This window comes from Drosophila serrata, unplaced genomic scaffold, assembly GCF_035046125.1.
Source record: "Drosophila serrata isolate PLE 108 unplaced genomic scaffold, ASM3504612v1 contig_291, whole genome shotgun sequence".
In the NCBI taxonomy this organism is placed as follows: domain Eukaryota; kingdom Metazoa; phylum Arthropoda; class Insecta; order Diptera; family Drosophilidae; genus Drosophila; species Drosophila serrata.
In genome coordinates, this window is record NW_028257189.1 from 78,320 (window position 1) to 98,640 (window position 20,321).

Consider the following 20,321-nt stretch of genomic DNA (forward strand, 5'->3'; position numbering starts at 1 on the left):
CATAGGTAGTCCACGCCACATGCATGAATATGCTCAAGATGCCCAGGCATATGTTCGTTGCTACGGCCGTCCAGACTTATTTATCACCTTCACATGCAATCCAGCTTGGGACGAGATAGTACAGCTGTTATTTCCTGGACAATCATATAGGGATAGGCATGACATCACAGCCCGTGTTTTTAGACAAAAGCTCAAGTCACTGATGGATTTCATTGTGAAACATGGAGTTTTTGGATCTGTGCGGTGCTGGATGTATTCAGTAGAATGGCAGAAGAGAGGATTGCCGCATGCGCACATACTGATTTGGCTGTATGATAAAATTACTCCAGACGAAATTGACAATGTGATATGCGCTGAGATTCCACGGGCAGAGGTTGATACAGATTTGCATGCAGTTGTCATCAAGAACATGATCCATGGCCCATGTGGTACCCTCAACCGAAGTTCACCAAGCATGGTAGACGGGAAGTGTTTCAAGCGATATCCTCGAGCATTTACAGCCAACACCGTAACAGGGGAAGATGGATATCCTCTGTATAGGAGACGGTCAACTGAAGATGGAGGGACTTCGGCAACTTTAAACATGAGAATTGGTGATATTGAGGTAGACAATCGTTGGGTGGTTCACCACTATTGTCAAAACTTTAAACATGAGAATTGGTGATATTGAGGTAGACAATCGTTGGGTGGTTCACCACTATTGTCAAAATCATACAAAGCGCACATCAACGTAGAATATTGCAATTCCGTGAAATCGATTAAATATATCTGCAAGTACGTGAATAAAGGCAGCGATATGGCAGTTTTTGGTGTTCAGGCAGAAAATGGTGACAGCAATGCAGTACGAGTTGTCGATGAAATATCTCAATACCAGGCTGGAAGATACATAAGCAGCAACGAGGTTGCATGGAGAATTTGTTCGTTCCCCATTCATGAACGCTATCCAGCTTTAGTTCACTTGGCAGTCTTTTTGGAGAATGGTCAACGTATCTATTTCACAGAAAGAAATGTGCAAGAAAGAGTCCTGAATCCGCCAGCGACAACTCTGACTGCCTTCTTCACCTTATGCCAGGAAGATGATTTTGCCGGAACATTGATGTATTCAGAAGTGCCCTCTTAACCACAATATGCCACAGAGAAACGTGGCAGGGTACAGCTAGTATATATATATATTTATATATTTATATATTTATATATTTATATATTTATATATATATATATATATCTTATATTTAAGTTGTTAATTTGTTATTTTGTTTACCATGTATGTTTTTCGCACTACTGGCCGAAACTGCTAATATCCGGCAACTTAATTGAAAAAGCAGAGGAATACATCATCTAATACATAAGCATTGCATAATTTTATTGTAAAACAAGACAATTTTTATACCCTTGCAGGGTATTATAATTTCAGTCAAAAGTCGATCTAGCCATGTCCGTCTGTCCGTTTCTACGCAAACTAGTCTCAGTTTTTCTTCAGTTTTTAAACTATCTGAATGAAACTTTGTAGTTAGTCTTCTATATACCCTCTCTCGTATATATGTCGGAACGGGCCAGATCGGACTACTATATCATATAGCTGCCATAGGAACGATCAAGAAATGAATACAATTAAAAATTATAACGTTTTTAATTTTCAGCAGATTTTCATTAAATTTGAGATTTAGCCATTTTATATCAGTCTTAAACTTCGTGTCAAATTTTATGAAAATCAGACGACTAAATCACATACATGTAGGTGGCATACAAACGATCGTTAGATGTGGAGCAAAAATACAAATCTGTGAAAGTAAAACTGCAAATATAATATGTATAGGTGAATGAAATCAAAGCAGGTATTACTTCATTGTTATTTAACATAAATATATATAATTTTTATTGTATGGATTCCTAGTCATCGAAGTTCTATCTACAAGGGTATAAAAACTCGATATCGTTACCTCGAAAAATTTGTACACAAATAGAGTAATAAATTTCAAAAGGATCAGTTCAGGAGTTTTAAAGTTATGAGGGGCACCGATTTTGAAAACGTCAGTTGCTTTAAAGTTTTATACAAAAAAAAATCAGTGTAAAACGAAAATCCGGCAGGTATATAAAAATATATATATAGAAATTTAAGTTGGCTATTGATAAATTTAAATCCACAAATTACTTATCTTATCTTGGATGTTGATGCACTAAGGTCATTACATTCAAGTGGCCCGTATGACACCAGGCAAGTGCCTGTTTGGCTTAGGTGTTAGTAGGCGCGATGGAAAATATAGGACAGAATAGGAGGAAATTGACTACCGGCGTGCTGCCAGATTGTTAGCTTGCATGCTTACTAAGTGTGTTAGTATTAAAAATTTTAATTTGGGAAGTGTATCTACGTTAAAGATTAGTGTGTACAAATCATTATAATTTGCACATAGCACTCTAAAAGGTTCATGCAGTTCAAAGGAGGTTCTACAGTGGCGCAACACTAATGGGATATAGGATCTAGTAGTTCTACATGGTACATGGAAATTAAGCTGACTCAACAAGTCAGCACTTTCCACATCACCATGGATAAGGTTAAAAATAAAGGTTATCCCTAGCATCGTTCTACGATTGGCTAAGTACGGCAAGTTTATTAATAAGAGTCTATTAGAGTAGGAAGGTAATCTTTGGTTTGCATCCCAATTTAAACCGCGTAGAGCGAAAAGTAAAAAGTTCTTTTGAACCGACTCAATGCGTTTACTATGGACGCCATACTAAGAGCTCTATACGCAGCATCCATATTCTAAGATAGGACGAACTAAAGAAGTATATAAGGATTTAGTAACATAGGGGTCATTGAATTCCTTCTAACACCGTTTAATAAAACCAAGAACACCCCTGGCTCTATTCACCATAGACGAAATATGATCAATAAAGTAAAGTTTTGGGTCCAAGCGGACGCCCAAATCATCAACAGAATTGATTCTTTCCAAAGAGCAGCAGTTCAGCGTGTAAGTAGCAAGCTTAGGCACGACACGGGAGAATATCATTAGCTTGCATTTCGAGCCATTTAAGTTTAATAAGTTTACACGGCACCAAGTTTGAAAATTATTAAGATCTGTTTGTAAATCCGACTGGCAGGCAACGTTATTGTATTGCTCACAAAGCTTGACGTCATCCGCGTACATAAGTACTCTGGAGTTAGTCAAGACTTCGGGCAGGTCATTTATCAATAATGTAAACAATAAGGGTCCCAAATGGCTTCCTTGCGGGACTCCATTGAAATAACTTGAGATCCAATTAAGAAGATCACTTGGAAAACCCATTGAATCGAGTTTTCTAACGAGGAGAGAATGGTTAACAGAGTCAAATGCTTTACTGAAATCAGTATAGATTACATCTGTCTGACAATTATTATGGAAGCCCTTTATAATATAGGAAGAGAGCTCCAAAAAATTTGTTGTTGTTGATCTTCGCTTAATAAAACCATGTTGACATGGAGAAATACCCGATCTACAAAGGTGCTGTAAGTGAGGGGTGATAATGTTTTCAAATAATTTAGGTATGGCCGACAACTTAGAGACCTCTTTAATTGTTGGCATCCGATTCACTACCTTTTTTGTGGAGAGGAATAAAGATTCCTTCCAAATAAGGGGAAAATGGAAGATTACTAACGATAAAGAAAGCAACTTCAGAAGGTGAGCACACAGCCAGGAATACCGTCGGGACCTGGCGAATAAACTGGCTTGACACGATGAAGATCTAAATGAAGAGAGCTTTCGTTTAGGCTAGGACTGGAAATTAAATTTGATTTGGGTATGAAGAAAAACTGCAAAAATAGATCGGCTATTGCCTGATCATTATTTGTAGTAGTATTTTTAAATGACAGTGAGGAAGGATGTGTGTTAGGCTTACTTTAGTGTTAACAAAATTAAAAAACTGTTTTGGGTCCTGACAAAACTGGAGCCTGCAACGAGTCAAATACTTTTTACAACACTGCGCGTTCAGCACGGTAAAGCTTGTGCAAGCTGATAAATAAGATAAAAAGGCAGATTAAGAACCGGTGATTTTAAATTTAGCATACAGCCTAGATTTTCGGGTTGCGTCAGAGGCGATACCCTGCTAAGCTGACTCACGCCTGATCTGAGGCAAAACAAAGATCGAGCAAGCGCTGTAAGGAATTTCGTAGATGGTTGACTTGAGACAGCGAAATTTCGAACAAGCCAGCGATAAAGTCATGTTGAGTAGGTGTATGGAGAGTATTCTTGGATTTATTTGAGGACTGAATAGCCCCAGGGATATTAAAATCACCTAGGACTACCAACTGGTCCCAATTCAAAAGTCTACTGCAAACTATCTGAAAAGCGAAAAGGTGGTTCCAATAAATAGGAAGTTCCTAGAATGGAGGTTTGTAGGAACAGGTAATTGGTTATCTGCCGTGCCATTGTCGGCCGGTATTACGGGCCTAACACCCTGGGCAGATATATCATTATATACGGGACTTTGAGGGGTCAATATTTGCGACCCCCCATGGGACAACACAGAAATCACCACTCCCGCTGCACGTTCGGGTACCGAATCTTTTCTAGCGCTCGATCTCAACACTCTTGGAATTAATGCTGAGGTCGAGGGCTGTACCGTGGGAGGCTGCTGCTGAGAGGTTGCAGGTAGTTGGGGTCCGTCTACATGCTGCCCACCAATAGCAGTTTTTTTGCGCCTAAGAGACTCATTTAATAGCGTAAGGCTATTAAATTGGGTGTCCAGCGCCAAGAACATAGCAAGAGTTTTACGAAAACTCGTTAAAATGCCGCGTTAAAACCGCTTTTGGTTTGCCGCATGAAAGACATCATCTCCCTTTCTACATCGCGACAGGCCTCACAACAGTAACGCAGGCCGATGTTTTTTTTACATCGTCCACCGTCCGAGCTGCAACTCCAATACACTTGGCGTGCATGACGTTGTCGCACAGCCAGCAGCCGATTGTAACGTCACCTGCAGCAATTGCCTTTTTGCAGGTTTTGACGAAACAGACAATATTTCCGGACATTATAAGGACTTACCACTGTACTTGTACTTGGAAAAAATAACAACAGAGATATGAAGAAAGAAGTGAAGAGTCACAGAGAGAGCGAGAGAGCGGGAGAGCGAATGAGATCGGATAAGATAAGAAGTGCAGCGGCACAGCTAAAGCGAGAGAGTGGAAGAGCGTGGGAGATAAGTAGATAAATCGTTTAGCTGTTGCGACGGCGCAAACAAAAGCTAGACGAAGAAGGCACAAAAGGAATGCAAAATATGCTAAAGCTAGCACTAGCAGCACAACTAAATTGGAAAATAAAACCAATTATATACACAAATTAGAATAGCTGCATGCACACGCGAAGTAGACGGGAAGTTATAAATACAAATTAGAAAATTTATGTTAACCCCGGTGCACTATGGGCCAGGCGGCCCGGATTTTGGCCAAAAGGGTCAAAAATGGTTTTAAGAAAATGAGAAAAAAAACAATTGCATTATAAAGAGGATAGATTAAGCTATATTTCTTCAACATTTTACTACTCTCTATTCAATGGGTACGAGATGGCAGCTAACCAAAGTGGATATTTGCGTTTAATTTTTTCATTTTATTGGCAAAAATAAAAATGTCCTGCCCCTATGCGGGCAGCTATAGTCACATCGAAATGCTTTTAATGTAACTAAAAGAACCCAAAATTTAAAAAAAAAATGTTTTTTATATATTACACTTATTATTTTACAAACAAATTTAAAAAGAACACAGTTTTTAACCCATTTTTCACAAGTTGTGATTTCAAACTTAGGGTACCTCGACGTACCACCTCCGATCAAATTGAAAAAAATTTTAAAAATAACTTTGAATATTTCGCTTTTACGTATAAGCTGTCCCAAATTCGCACTCTGAGGTTTTTTATACCAAAATTAAATTTCTAAACTTATATTATTAAAAAAAAGTCTTTATAATACTGCCCAAAGGCAGGCAAGAAATAATATATTGCAAGCATTGACAAGCTAAAGTACAATTTAAAAAATTTGTGGCATACTTTTAGTGCCACATTTTACAAGCATCTATAAAAATGATTTTTTTGGTGAAAACTTAAAAAAATTATTGGTTTAAAAACTACTTTTTTTTTGTTTTTGTTGTAATAGAGACCATATTGGAAGTAAAAAACAAAAATTGCGGTAGATTGCTTCAAAGACGTTCATGTAATTGAGACTAGAAATTTGAACTTAAGGGGCTTAAAACTAAAAAACTACTGCATTTAATGCAACAAATATATTTTTTTCTAATAAATATTATCTAAATACTCATTTCTGTAAAGTGAGTTCCAAATCGAATTGCTGGTTTTTTATTTTTTATGAAAAACAAAAAAAAAGGAAATATTTTTCAACTTTGGTAGGGATTATTTTCATGAAAAAAAAAATATTTTCTATTACTAATTTTTGAACACATAAAATTCAATGTTTTGAGAATGTGCATGCCAAATTTCACGTCTCTAAAAAATTTATTTTAGAAGTTACAGAGTTTTGGCCAAAATATGAACTTCCTGGCCCATAGTGCGGTGGTTAAATTCAAATTTTAATACAGAACGAGAGCGCAAGAAAAAAACACGTCCGTTCACTTGGAAAGATTACATTGATTTTTTTGGAGGTATAGTGAAAAATAATTCATGTTGCTTCAGATATTACACGATAGCGAATGTATCAATAGGAATTTTTACTTGCAAATTTATTTACATTTTATCAAGAGTGCCGTAAACCATAGATTTTGTTTGTTTGTAATATTAATAAGGTAACCTCTGTCATAAACGTAATCCATTAGAAAAAATATACTTATTTAAAACATTCTTCTATTTCAGGTGAAAATGAAGCTTCTGTTAAACAATTAGAACAGAATTTAATGTTACTGAAGGATAAGTTTACAAAATTACAGCGTAGTTATTCGGAACTAGAGCGGAAGTATAACGCAATTATTGCAGCAACGAACGAAGATAACCCTGGAGAGCTCAACAGTTTTGTATCCCGATTGTCATTAACAGTTTCATCTCTATTTGGACATGAAACTTATTCCGATATTAACATTCGAACACAGTCAAAAGTCTTTCCCGCTCATAAGATTATTCTTCATGCTCGGTCAGATAAATGGCGCGCTGATGTCTTGGACAAAGTGAAAGAGTTGGACTGGAGCGATTTAAAAGAAGATGTCGTTTTAGCTCTATTGCGCTGGATTTATACTGATCTCATTGATTTTCATCATGACGGATTGACTTTAGATGTACTAAAAGCTTCACATCGGTTTGGCTTGCCAGCTCTTTTAGGATTGTGTGAACGGACATTAATTACATCAGTTGGTGTAAGATCCTGCGTACGATTTTATTGTGTTGCAGAAGAAGTATCTGCAACAACACTTTTGGAATATTGCTCTAGTTTAATATCAACATACTGGGACGATTTAACAACGCAAGACTTTGAGCATATGTCCGGACCTTTATTGTATAAAATGCTTAAAAATAAAACAAAATATCCACTCCATGCTGCTGTTAGACTCCTGAGGGAAGACGTTGTGTTCCTGTGTATTGTAGAAAATGATAGCACAGTAAGTTCATGTTATTTTTAAATAAATTTCTTCTTAGTAATATAGTGTTTTGACTCCCGTATACCCTCTATCTGGTGCTTAAATAATTATTATAACATTCCCTACGGAAAAGTACAATTAACCAAGTATGAAAGCTGCAATTAAGTATCTTCGACCTATATATACCCGGTACTCAATCCCTTTTTTCGTTGGATTTAAATTTAAATACACATTTTAATTACTATAATGCAAGTAAATTTAACATCTTAAGTTATGTTTTGTCATTTCTTTCTCTCCCTTTTTTCACAACAATTCAGTAAATATAGACAAAAAATTAATTAACAAAATTAATGTTGCCTAGTTAATGTATTCCAAGTTTTTTGAAGATTGCAAAGAAATTGTTTTGGAAGGGGTGGCGTTAAGCTGAAATGCACTCGATAAAAAAAAACGACAACTTTTCGGGGTTTTGAGCGTCAAGCGTCGCATGCTTATTCGATCGTTAGTAAATTATAACTAAGTACAAGAAACTTAAGCATAGCATAGGGCTGGAAAGTTCTTTGACTGGAACTTCTAAGAGAGAGGGATAGGTAGCTCACTGGAAACCAGTTTGGTAGCGGGATCACACTGCCTATTTAAAACGGTTGGATATATTCTGATATATTTTCGAAAATGTGGAGAATAGTTATATTTTTTTCCCCTATGGATTTAAATTGAACTTTTGAATTAAGGAACCAATTTAAATCATAACACTAAGCAAGAAATAGATAGAGAAGTCAAACAATACAAAAAAGTACTATTATAAAAACGGCTGAGCCTGGAACCCCAGAGCACCCGAACGAAATGTCTAACCCCCCAACCTCCGGCTTTTTCGAGTTCAAAGCACTCGTTCGAAACCGAGCACAACAAGAATTTAGTTTTCAGTGGCGTTTCTTTGCGCTGCGCTATCATTTCTGTGTATGTGTGTATATGTGTATAGGCGCTCTCACGTTTGTATGCGTGTGCAAATTTCTGTATGCACCCTGCAGTACCTGTCATCAGTAATTCGTCAACGTTTCATCGACAGTCAAGGGGGTGCTGTTGATGATTCATCGATGGCAGGCCATACAAACTGGTGATTTAATTAACATGGGCATATCCTAGGCTGTCATCAATAAAAATTCATCAACAATTAATCGATGATTCATTAACAATTCATCAACAAAGTCATCATCAATTCATCGATGTTTCATCAACAATTCATCGATGTTTCATCAACAAATTTCTCAACGGCCGGGCCATGGTACTGCCGACGACTGCCGTCTAGACTATCGCCGTAACTGTATCGTGGGCATAGCGTCGTAGTAGAAGTCGCAGTCGGCAGAGGGTCGACTCGGTAGAAGTCGCAGTCGGCAGAGCGTCGCCTCGGTAGAAGTCGCAGTCGACGCGTTGATGACAGTGGCCTATTGATGACACGCGGTACTGCAGGGTGCATGCAGAAATGTGCACACGCATACAAACGTGCGAGCGCTTGTACTTATATACACACATACACAAAAACAAGAGCACAGCGCAAAGAATCGCAGCCCTGCTCATCGTTCCACGGTCGATCTGGCACTGAAAAGTGAATTCTTGTTGTGCTCGGTTTCGAAAGAATGCTTCGAACTCGAAAAAGCCGAACGCACTCTGGGGTTCTAGACATTTCGTTCGGATGCTCTGGGGTTCCAGGCTCAGCCGTTTTTATGACAGTACTATTTTGTACTGTTTGATTTCTCTATGTATTTCTTGCTTAGTGATCATAATTTGATTTGTTAATTTTTGTTTTTTATATGCGGATATGTTTAAAGTAACAATCATTTCCTCTTCAGCAGTAAACTTGCAGAAATCAAATAAAAATTAATTGCCGAAATTTATTGCATTTGGAGCCGGAAGCTGCAGCAGTAGTGTCTAAATTGGATTTTGACAAATAGAATTTAGACAAACTTAGCTTCTTAACCCGTCTGCATTACCGACACCAACAGTGCAATTATAACTTATCTTGTGCGGTGGTAAAGCTTAACGTCCAGGGTATTGGAGGGAGGTGGCTTTAAGCTGAAACGTGTGCATTTGCATAGGAAAAAGAACACAGAAAATTGTAGGGGTTTTGCGCGTCGAGCGTTCATTTAAAATTAAGAACTATGTTAATTACATGAAAGTTAAACATAACATTGGAGAGGATTGGATATCTCTTGGAGGTTCTGAGAGGGAGGGAGAGATAATGTACGGGATATTTCGAGGCTGGTGGCGGGATCACATTGCCACTTGAAAAAAAGGCGCGAATAGAAACTGAATACAATCCGATACCAATCAAAAATTTGATAAACAGGCATCATTAAGTATATACATATGTATATGTATATTCTTGGTCAGCATTACCACTCGATTTGATTTTCTTTCATAGTCAACAAGATAGGAACTGGGTGGACCGAAAGTAAAAATTTAAATATTATTTGTTATATATGTGGGTTTCACACAAACAGCCAATTTTTAGCATATTGTAAACATATTTTAAAATACAAATTTTGCGCAACTTTTTTTTGGAAAAATGCATTTAGTTTCGTTGATTTAAAATACCATAATTCGGGCGATATGAAGGCTGAATGTATAATAACAATATTGCCTTTGTGTAGGCTACGACGCAAAATGTTCTTAGCAAAATTTATCCGCAGTAAGCAGTATTCCTGTTCCGATATTGAAATCAACTAAAACAAAAAAGGAAACTAACTTCGAATTACGAAGGAATACCGTCTTCCATTACAGTCACCAATACTTCTTTTATTTACATTTTTACATTCACACTTTGGCATTTCCTTAATTATAGTTTCTATGACATCTATATGATTAAGTCTCCCGATATTCATAAAATTAAAAGCTAAATTCAGAAATTATAAAAAATTACTATATCTCAAATTATTAAAAAACAAGAAAGGAAGCTAACTTAGGCACGCCGAAGTTTATATACCCTTGCAGATAGAACTTCTATGAATAGGAATCCATACAATATAAATTATATATATTTATGTTAAAAAAACCATGATAATACCTGCTCTCATTTCATTCACCTAAACATATTATATTTGCAGTTTTACATTCACAGATTTGCTTTTTTCCTCTACATCAAACGTTTGTATGACACCTATATGATATAGTCGTCCGATTTTATGAAATTTTACATAAAATTTAAGACTAATATAAAATGGCTATACCTCAAATTTGATGATAATCAGCTGAAAACTGAAAAAGTTATAAATTTAATTGTATTAATTTCTCGATCGTTCCTATGGGAGATATATGATATAGTAGTCCGATTTTCATAAAATTTTGTGCAATATTGTATAGTATAGTAAAATGGCTATATCTCAAATTTGATGAAATTCTGTTGAAAACTATGGCAGCTATATGATATAGTCGTCCGATCCAGTCCGTTCCGACATATATACGAGTGAGCATATATAGAAGACTATCTACAAAGTTTCATTCAGATAACTTCAAAACTAAGAGTCTAGTTTGCGTAGAAACGGACAGACGGACAGAAGGACAGAAGGACAGACGGACAGACGGACAGACGGACATGGCTAGATCGACTCGGCTGTTGATCCTGATCAAGAATATATATACTTTATATAGTCGGAGGTGCCTCCTTCACTGCGTTGCAAACTTCTAACTGAAATTATAATACCCTGCAAGGGTATTAAAATATGTTGAATAGATATATTTTTTAATTGTATTAATTTTCGATCGTCCCCATGGCAGCTGTATAATATAGTAGTCCAATTTAAAAAAAAAAGTGTTAAACGAAATTCTATAGTAATACAAAATAGATATATCTCAAATAAGACAAACATGTTTTAAAACCAAGCGAAAGTGTATTTTTTTTTTAATTTTTCGATCGTTTTTATAGCAGATAGGTATAGAGTTGTCCGATCCGACCAGTTCCAACTTAGAACTTAGGTTGAATAGAATCTATAGACTCAAGAGTTCTATGATGCTCCGTTAGAAAAAACAAAGTTTTAGCCACGTGTTGCTCCCATAATACTGAGTCAGTTTAGGAAGTTTCGTGGAGCACAAATATACCAGGAAACAATTACAATTCTCAGTAGAAAAACTAGAAAGCATACTTCAAGGGCCCATGGCAATTGTGGATGGTATCTTGCAGCTTCTTTATGGCTGTCGAGATTCGTGTACGATGCACTGCATGTTCAATAATATTTAAAGTTGGCTGTTCACCAGCGATCGTTTGCTTTCGAAACCCTCAGGTAGGTTTTCCCAGGCTGAACGGAAACCATTGTTGGTGAGAACTTCACAACTAGTCTTGGCATTTAAATAGAACAACTTTTCTATATAGACCGCTGTGAAAAAGGGAGGGACGGGTTGGGCTGCAGAGATCGTATCGATTTGTTCCATAAGCTGGGCGCCATAAAATAATAATACTCATATTTATACCCTTGCAGGGTATTATAATTTCAGTCAGAAGTTTGCAACGCAGTGAAGTAGGCACCTCCGACCATATAAAGTATATATATTCTTGATCAGCATCAACAGCAGAGTCGATCTAGCCATGTCCGTCTGTCCACCTCTCCATCTGTCCGTTTCTACGCAAACTAGTCTCTCAGTTTTGAAGCTATCTATATGAAGTTAGTCTTCTATATACTCTAACTCGTATATATGTCGGAACGGGCCGGATCGGACGACTATATCATATAGCTGCCATAGGAATGATCAGAAAATTTTTACCAAAAAAAAATTATATAATTTTTTGTTTTCAACAGAATTTGAACAAATTTGATATATAGCCATTTTATATTATTATACAATTAGGAAGCTAATTTCGGCACGTTGAAGTTTATATACCCTTGCAGATATAACTTTGTTAACTAGGAATCAAAATTGTTTGTAAAAATTTTCTAATCCTTCATATGGCAGCATTCTTGTGGACTCGAATCCCCGGATGCAGGACTTGATCAAGGCCGGAACATCCCGCTGCCGTATACAGAACTTATAAAGTAACGCCTCTTGTTAACAACTTTCTTGTTTTCTGCTTGGGCCTTCTTGGTGCCAACAAAGTAGCGATGTAGTGATCGTGTTGGCGGCCTGGTTTCACTGAAATAGCTGGTTCGCGAGAAGTTGGAACTGCGCAACTCGCTTCGCGGATATGTGAAGAGGGCAGCCAGAAGGAGGAGCCCACCACCCTCATACTCTTTCAATAAGCTCTCATCGCTGGTGGTCCTGGGCAGGGACAGTTATTCTGCTCCTGCTTCTACTCCTGTGCTCTACTGCTTCTAGCTTCCCACTACCGCTTAACTTTCTCTAGACTCTGGTGGGCTTACGTTAGCCTACTGCTGGAGTTTATTGGACTTGAACCAGTATATACAGCCCTGATTTGTCAAAATCTGTGTTTTCACACAGAACGTATACGGTTTTATACAAATTAATAGATTAAGAAATCTTTATTTTTGAGTTCTTAGTCTATCCAACCATTTTTCAATTTAATAATTCTGCACTAAAATATCATCCCTTACAGATAGAACTTCGATCACAAGGATTAATACAATATAAATTATATATATATTATATTATATTTATATGATTTATTTATGTTAAAAAAAATTAAGTAATGCCTCCTTTCATTTAATTTACCTATATAGCTAATATAGATATAGAGATATAGGGGAAAATGCAAAACTGTGAATGTCTTCCATTTTAAAAAAAATTATATCAAAATTCAAAAATGTATATAAAGTATACCTATATATTGATCTATAGGTTAGGTAAGGTTGAACCGGACGGCCCCCCTAAGGGGGCCAATCATAGGCCAGTATGGCCCTTACTTATTCGGATGTTGTTTTTTACATGGACCTGAAGAATCTTACGCGATGTTGAAGTCTTTTAGTATCGCGGTAGTTTTTGCGAAGGCAAGTAGATCACCTGGCGACCTCTTGGAGGTATTTGATAGTTATGCCAGTACTGGAGGCACCTTGGTGTTGTACTATGCACAAGGGCTTCGCACTTACAGATGAGATGCTTCAAGGTTTCGGTTGCCTCAGATTCATCGCATTTCCAGCAGTTGCCGTTGCATTCGTGGCAGCCAAGTAGTGACCTGTAAGAATTTCCACCAACCGTATGCAATATTTTCGGGATAGGTGCTTCACGTAGTGGCTGAGTTTATCGTTGCGCTCTTTGGGCATGATTTGATGTATTGCAGCTTGCGGAGTTTCTTTTTGCTTGTGCGTCCGCCCGCCTTTCCAACGTTTTCTACTCTTTCGTTGTACAAATCGACTCCTTCCCTTGCAAAATCGTCTGCGGTTTCCTTCCCATCAATGCCCTGGAGGCTGGCTGAAGTTCTCGTGCCTAGGATATCTAGTGCGTCCCTGCTTGCCAGTACATTTTCGGAACTGACCGCTAACGATTACATGGATCTAATCCCCGCCTGACTGTCTACAAACAGGATTACCGCCTGCGCAAGCTCTGCCGCCTTCCTGATGGCGAAAACTTCCGCCTGGAATATGATGCATTGGCTTGGTAGCTTATAGGACAGCCTCGTCTCGGGGTCTGTACAGTATATGCCCGCTCCAAGGGGCGATTGAACTCCACTCTGCGCTCATGTTCACCATGGAAGCGGTGCTCCAATCTGACTGTACCCTCCTATAACTTAATAGATTTCCTATTTAATAGTGTGTGTTGGTCGCTCCTAGGCGCTCCATTATTGCGTCTCTGCTTACATTATTGAATGCCCCGGATATGTCTACAAAGACTTCGAGCGCTTATTCCTTATTGTGTGTTCGAATTCGGAAATATTAGGTTTCAGTATGTTCGGAAGACTAACTTTAACCGGGTGAATAATTTTATATTTGAATTCAATTATACATAAGTTAAAGTTTATTGGTTACTTTTTCATTAAAAAATAATCTTTATTGTTTTGAGTTGGATTAAGAACGGAATTTGTTTAAGCTTAACAATCGTTTATATAGGCTGCTTGTTGCTCCATCGCTGTCACCGTCTCTGCCGCCGTCATTACTTTCGCTGATGTTCTTTGTTTTTCCGCTGACGTTCTTTGTTCTCATCAGCCGGTTATGACGATTTGTAACTATTGGCCGCTTCCAATTACCATTGGCCACTGCATTGATTTCCACATTGGCAGATGCCCTAGATATGGTAAGGCACGTGCGCTGAGCTTGCATCTTTTGGGTAACAATCGTGGGAACACTAATCCGGAAGTTTCCTGAGTTGGTAGTAAATTGAACTTCTGGTTTCTTCACCCGATTGCGCCATATGTACTGAGCTTGCATCTTTTTTGTCAACGATTTTATAAACTAGGTTGTTAACTTTTCCCTCCGTAAACGCGACTGTCCTCGGTCGCAACGTAAAAGAGTACCGGTCCGGATTGTGTAGGCTTTTCTTGCATTTCCGGAAGAGGGGCGGTTGTTCTTTCCGTCTGTTTACGTTTTCGTATGAGTGCTGAGGATGATGGTAGATCCATAGCTAACAGAAGCTGATATTGTTGCGTTGCTTCTTAGTTTCTCAATCACTTTTGTATTGTTGATGTTCAACTCTTTGACCATTCGAAGTGAGAGGACATCCTCAAGTTTGGTATTTTCTCCCATAAGTTGGAAAACTGGAGGTTCTGGTTCAGCTATGTTGATTTCTCTTAATTTGTACGTCACCTCGCCAATAGTAACGTTGAGTTTCGGTATTGTATGATAAAAGAGCCATGTAATTTTAGCTCCTTTTCATCCAGCGATACTGGTCCATTGAAATCGTTCAGTAGTATGGTGCCTGGCAGTATCTCCTCAAAATCTGGTATGTGCTGATTGTTAATTATCTTACATTCGGGTTCTCTTAAATTTAGTAATGCAGTTACACAAGTATCGTTACTTAAATCTAACAATTTTTCTGAGTTACAAATAGTCTTATCATTATGGGATTCGCATGGTTCTGTTATTGCAAATATTTGTTTCTTACATTCTAACAAATTTTCTTGTTTTATATCATTTATAATTTGGGCTTTCTTTATTGCTTTAATTTTAAGTGTTCTGCAGTTGTCTGTTTTTATGGTTGGTAAACTAATAATGTAAAGGAGGTCGTTACCGTTTGTGGCTAGCTTGACCTTAGCAAACTCTAGTAATACTTCTATGTTCAAAAATAAGTTATTTTCCTTTCTGAAGATATCTTCTATTATTGTGGTTTTCTGTGGTTGAAAATATAAATGAATTTACTCTGATTTTGCCCATGTAATTGCGTCTATTATATTAGTTATTTCTTCTTTTATTAATTGTATTTTATATTTTAGGATATTTGCTTTCTGATTCTGAATTTCTTCTGAGCTCTGAGCGACTTTTAGCATTGCATTAGTGACGTTAGTTAGTTGGTTGATTTTTTTATTAATTAATCTATTGATTACTACTTGTCTATTATTGTTTTCTAGTTGTTCATTTATCTTGTTTTTTAAAAATTCGTAATCGTGATTGAATTTTTTAATTAGTTTATTAAAAAAATTAAAATTAACGAAAACCGAGTTGTGGTGGCAGACTTGGCACGAACGAAAAAAGTGGTGCGTCGCTTCGAGTTCAAAAATGCGAATCCCTATATTTTCTAGCTTAGCCTAGCTTATGCTAAGGTTGGCGAAGGCGAGGCGAATTCGCGAAGAGCGCGAGAGAGCTTTATTGCGCTCTCGCCTTCGCCCTAAACTAACTACACTAAACTTCAAAATTATGAATTCAGCCAACACCGGCCCCGTTGAACGCCTCCACGGCTTCAACATCCTGGAAGCGGCGCCAGCTTGTGGATCGCCCTTCGGAAGATGGCTCCATCGCTCCGTCTAAGATCGACGACCCTGACCATGCCGTCCTCCCCTGCGTGCGTCGCGACGATCCGTCCTAGTAGCCACTGTTGAGGCGGCAGGTTGTCCTCTGCCACGATGACAAGCTGTCCCTCCTTGATGTTTTCCTGCTCGTTGTGCCACTTGCCTCGGATTTGAAGGCCCAGCACATACTCCCGGGACCATCGCCGCCAAAACATTTGCTTGGCTGACGAGACAAGCCGCCATCGCCGCAAGCAACTGAGACCCGCCTGGTCCGGGGTCCGCAGTGCTGGTGCTGCGACGAGGGGCCCGCCTGTCAGCAGGTGTCCTGGAGTGAGTGCCTCTCCGTCGCTTGGGTCCTGGCTGAGAGCTCCGAGGGGCCGCGAGTTCATCATGGCCTCGATTCCGACGAGGACTGTCCCCAGCTCTTCTGCGTTGAGGAGTGCGCCGCCCACCGCTCGTAGGAGTAGGTGCTTGGCAGTTTTCACACCTGCCTCCCATAGTCCGCCCATGTGCGGAGCCCGAGGGGGTGTGAACGCAAATTCGCATCCGCTTTTTGATGCGAATTCGCGAATCGCGTCCGCCTGCTCCTCGAGCCTCTCGCGAAGAGCCTGGAAGTGGCGACTCGCTCCGACGAAGTTCGTCGCGTTGTCGCAATGCACGGTCTGGGGACATCCTCGGCGACCAATAAACCTTTGAAAGCCAATAAAAAAGAGTCAGTACTTAGGTCTGAAACAATTTCTAAATGAACCGCCTTGGACGCAAAACAAACAAATAAGGCAATGTAGGACTTATATGGGGGCCTTCCTCGTATTTTCAATGTCGTATAAACAGGGCCACAAAAATCAACGCCACATATTGCAAATGGGCGGAGAGCACGGAGTCTTTCTGCGGGAAGATTTCCCATAATTTGAGTCATCAGTCGGGGCTTGTATTTAAAACAGCGCACACACGATCGAACTGTCTGACTGCAGAGTTCCTGAGCGTTTATGGTCCAAATACGCTGTCGTAGGATGCTCACAAGTGCTCGAGGACCGACATGAAAATTTGTGTGGTGCAGATGCCGGACGTAGCTCTGCACAAATTGGGAGCGTTTCGTCAACAGCAAGGGAAACTTGGCATCGTAGGATATAGGAGCGTTTGCTAGTCGCCCTCCATCTCGCAACAACGAAAAATTGCACCAAGTGCCGGTGTCTTCATGGATGAATGGGTTCAATCGCTGAAGACTTGGGCCGACCTTGGAACCTTTACGAATTTTTACTATTTCTACTTGATACTCGTGATTCTGAATTATTTCGACGATCTTATTAAATGCTTCAGTATATTCAGTCGGTGACAGAGTTTTTTCGAAAACTATACTCTTGTCTTTACATTTTCTTATAAAGCGGAACATATAAGCGAACACTCTCAGCAGTTTCAGGTGTGACAAGAATCCCTCGATGACGTCTAGCAAATCGGAAGTTTGCACCGCAGCGGTCAGTCCGACCACAGTCTTTCTTGCTTCCTGCCGCAAGACTTCCTCATCCGGTTCGAAATGAACATTTTTGGGACAGTTCTCCTCCTCGTCCTTCAGAAATTGAGGCCCCGTGAACCAGATCGACTGTCCAATTTCGTCGACGTCACAACCTCTAGACACTATATCTGCTGGGTTCTGCTTCGTTGGAACATGCCGCCATGTAGCCTGTCCTGACCATTCTTGAATCTCCGCAACCCTGTTCGAAACGAATGTCGACAACGACGATGGATGAGATCGGATCCAATGGAGAGTGACTTCTGAATCCGACCAGTAAACGATTCGCTCGATAGGAACATTTATTAGCGGTTTGATTCTCTGGCAGAGATCTGCGAGAAGGTGAGCGGCACATAACTCAAGCCTTGGGAGCGTTTTTGTCTTGAGCGGCGCTACTTTCGACTTTGAAGTCAACAACGATATTTTGTAACCTTCAGCAGATTTGCTACGAACGTAGATGCAAGCTCCATAAGCTCTCATGGATGCGTCGGCAAAGGCATGTAATTGCACCGGTGACATCGGATCAGTATGCACAAACCGAGGAATAGCTATCTTATCCAATTGAGACAAGGTGTTTTTTAGCATATTCCATGCAGTTTCTAAATGCAGCGGAATTGAGTCATCCCAGTCTAACTTCTTAAGCCACAGTTCCTGCAATAGGATCTTTCCTTTTATTACGATGGGACTTAATAAGCCGAGGGGGTCAAACAGCTTGGATGTTACCGATAAAATGTTCCGTTTTGTCGCTCGGAGACCCATGACAGAATCGTCAATTTTAAATTTGAAGGCATCTTCGCTAGGCAACCAAGATATTCCTAACGCCTTAGTTGACTCTGAGTCCGAGATAGGTATCGACATAACTGTGCTCTCAGATGCAGTGACCTTAGGTGAGTTTGAAAACCACTTTGTCAATTCAAAACCTGCTGTTTGAAGAACCTGAGACACTTTGGACTTGATTGTCCGTAGCTCCTCTACGCATGCAGCACCAGTTAGCATGTTATCGACGTAAAAATCGGATCCAATTACGTCGGCAGCTCTAGGGAATGAAAGTTTCGCAGATTCACTCAACCTTTTTAAACACCGAATAGCAAGAAAAGGGGCCGGTCCAGTACCATATGTAACGGTGTTGAGCTTGTATAATCTCAAGGATTCAGATTCAGATTCAGGATTCATAATCTCAAGGATTCTCCACACTATGAGTTGAGACTGCCTATCCGCTTCGTTAACCATCACTTGGCGATACATCTTTTTTACATCGGCAGTCACGGCATACCTGTGCAGCCGGAAGCGGAGTAGAGTGGGGTAAAACTCTTCTTGGATTGTCGGTCCCATCAAGATGTCATTTAAGGCCACCTGAGTTGATGTTTTGCACGATGTATCGAAAACAACGCGCAACTTTGTTGACGTACTCTGGGGCCTCAACAGACATTGATGGGGAATGACATAATGTGGAGTGGAAGGAATTTTGTTGTCTGTAGGCGACATATGACCTAAGGCGAGATATTCTTCCATAAATTCCAAGTACATGGTCTTTAAGTCAGGATCTCGAGACAACCTTCTCTCAAGCGACAAAAACCGCCGTTTTGCAACTTCAAAAGAATTGCCTAACCCCTTAGGGTCAGATTTAAACGGCAGCCTTACTTCAAACCGACCTGATGGCAATACCTGAGTAGTCTTCCTGTAGTACTCTTCACATAATTTGTGCTCAGGCGACAGAATTTTTTTTGGATTTGGCGATTTGTCGATCGACACCAACGATTCTTCACTACAACTAACTAAACTATTCACAACTTGCTTCGGGACTGCAGATTTATATCTCCCCGAGACAACCCAACCAAGAAGGGTCTTTTGAAGAGTTGGATAGTCAGGACCTTGTTTAATTTGACCAACAGCTCGCAATTCGAAAAATGATTCGGCTCCGATTAGCATATCAATTTTTTGAGACTTGTAAAAGTAGGGGTCTGCTAATGGGAGGTTCTTTGGGATCTTCCAATCGCTGACGTTCACCGATTGATCGGGATGATAACCGGTGATCGATTTTAAGATCCAGAAATCGAACGAGAACTCACTCCCATTGATTCGTGACTTCACCACGGTGTGTATCTTTTTCTTGACTTGAGAATTGGATTCGCCAATACCAAGTAAGTTGATACACGACTCCTCTCTACGAATCTGTAAGCGGTTCGCTAATTTTTCTGTTATGAAATTCGTTTGAGACCCAGAGTCCAGAAGTGCTCGGGCTAAAACGTATTCGCCGCTTTTGATGCGCACGCTTACGATTGACGTAGCCAAGATTACCCTGTCCAATGACGTAGCATGCATAACATGTGACGTGGAAGGCTGCTCTTGGTTAAAGGGAGGAGAAATATTCTCTTGAAGGGGTGGCAACGCTAAACTTTTATCAGGCACTGTGTATCTGTGGAGCAGAATGTGATGTGAGCGGTCACAAGCTC

The 20,321-nt window shown here is 39.5% G+C and overlaps 2 protein-coding genes and 1 long non-coding RNA gene across 10 annotated transcripts in view; 2 read left to right on the plus strand and 1 right to left on the minus strand.

Annotated features, from left to right (window-relative positions):
* The window catches only part of LOC110184526 (ankyrin repeat and FYVE domain-containing protein 1-like), a 189,089-nt gene that overhangs the window by 13,442 nt on the left and 155,326 nt on the right, over positions 1-20,321 (plus strand). For all 8 annotated transcript variants that reach the window (XM_086836621.1, XM_086836624.1, XM_086836619.1 and 5 more), the window contains one exon: positions 6,831-7,567. In XM_086836621.1, coding sequence (XP_086692747.1) covers positions 6,831-7,567 — 737 coding nt within the window. The remainder of the gene's footprint in view (positions 1-6,830; positions 7,568-20,321) is intronic.
* LOC147643132 (uncharacterized) lies at positions 297-787 on the plus strand. Its single transcript, XR_015272520.1, has 2 exons — positions 297-604; positions 672-787. It is a non-coding gene; the product is annotated as an uncharacterized LOC147643132 (long non-coding RNA).
* Positions 14,435-19,395, minus strand: LOC147643133 (uncharacterized). The gene is made up of 4 exons (XM_086836634.1): positions 18,805-19,395; positions 18,300-18,519; positions 17,762-18,200; positions 14,435-17,051 (listed from the first exon to the last, which is right to left on the minus strand). The coding sequence occupies exons 1-4, from the start codon at positions 19,393-19,395 to the stop codon at positions 16,313-16,315; spliced, it is 1,989 nt and encodes a 662-aa protein (XP_086692760.1). The 3' UTR covers positions 14,435-16,312.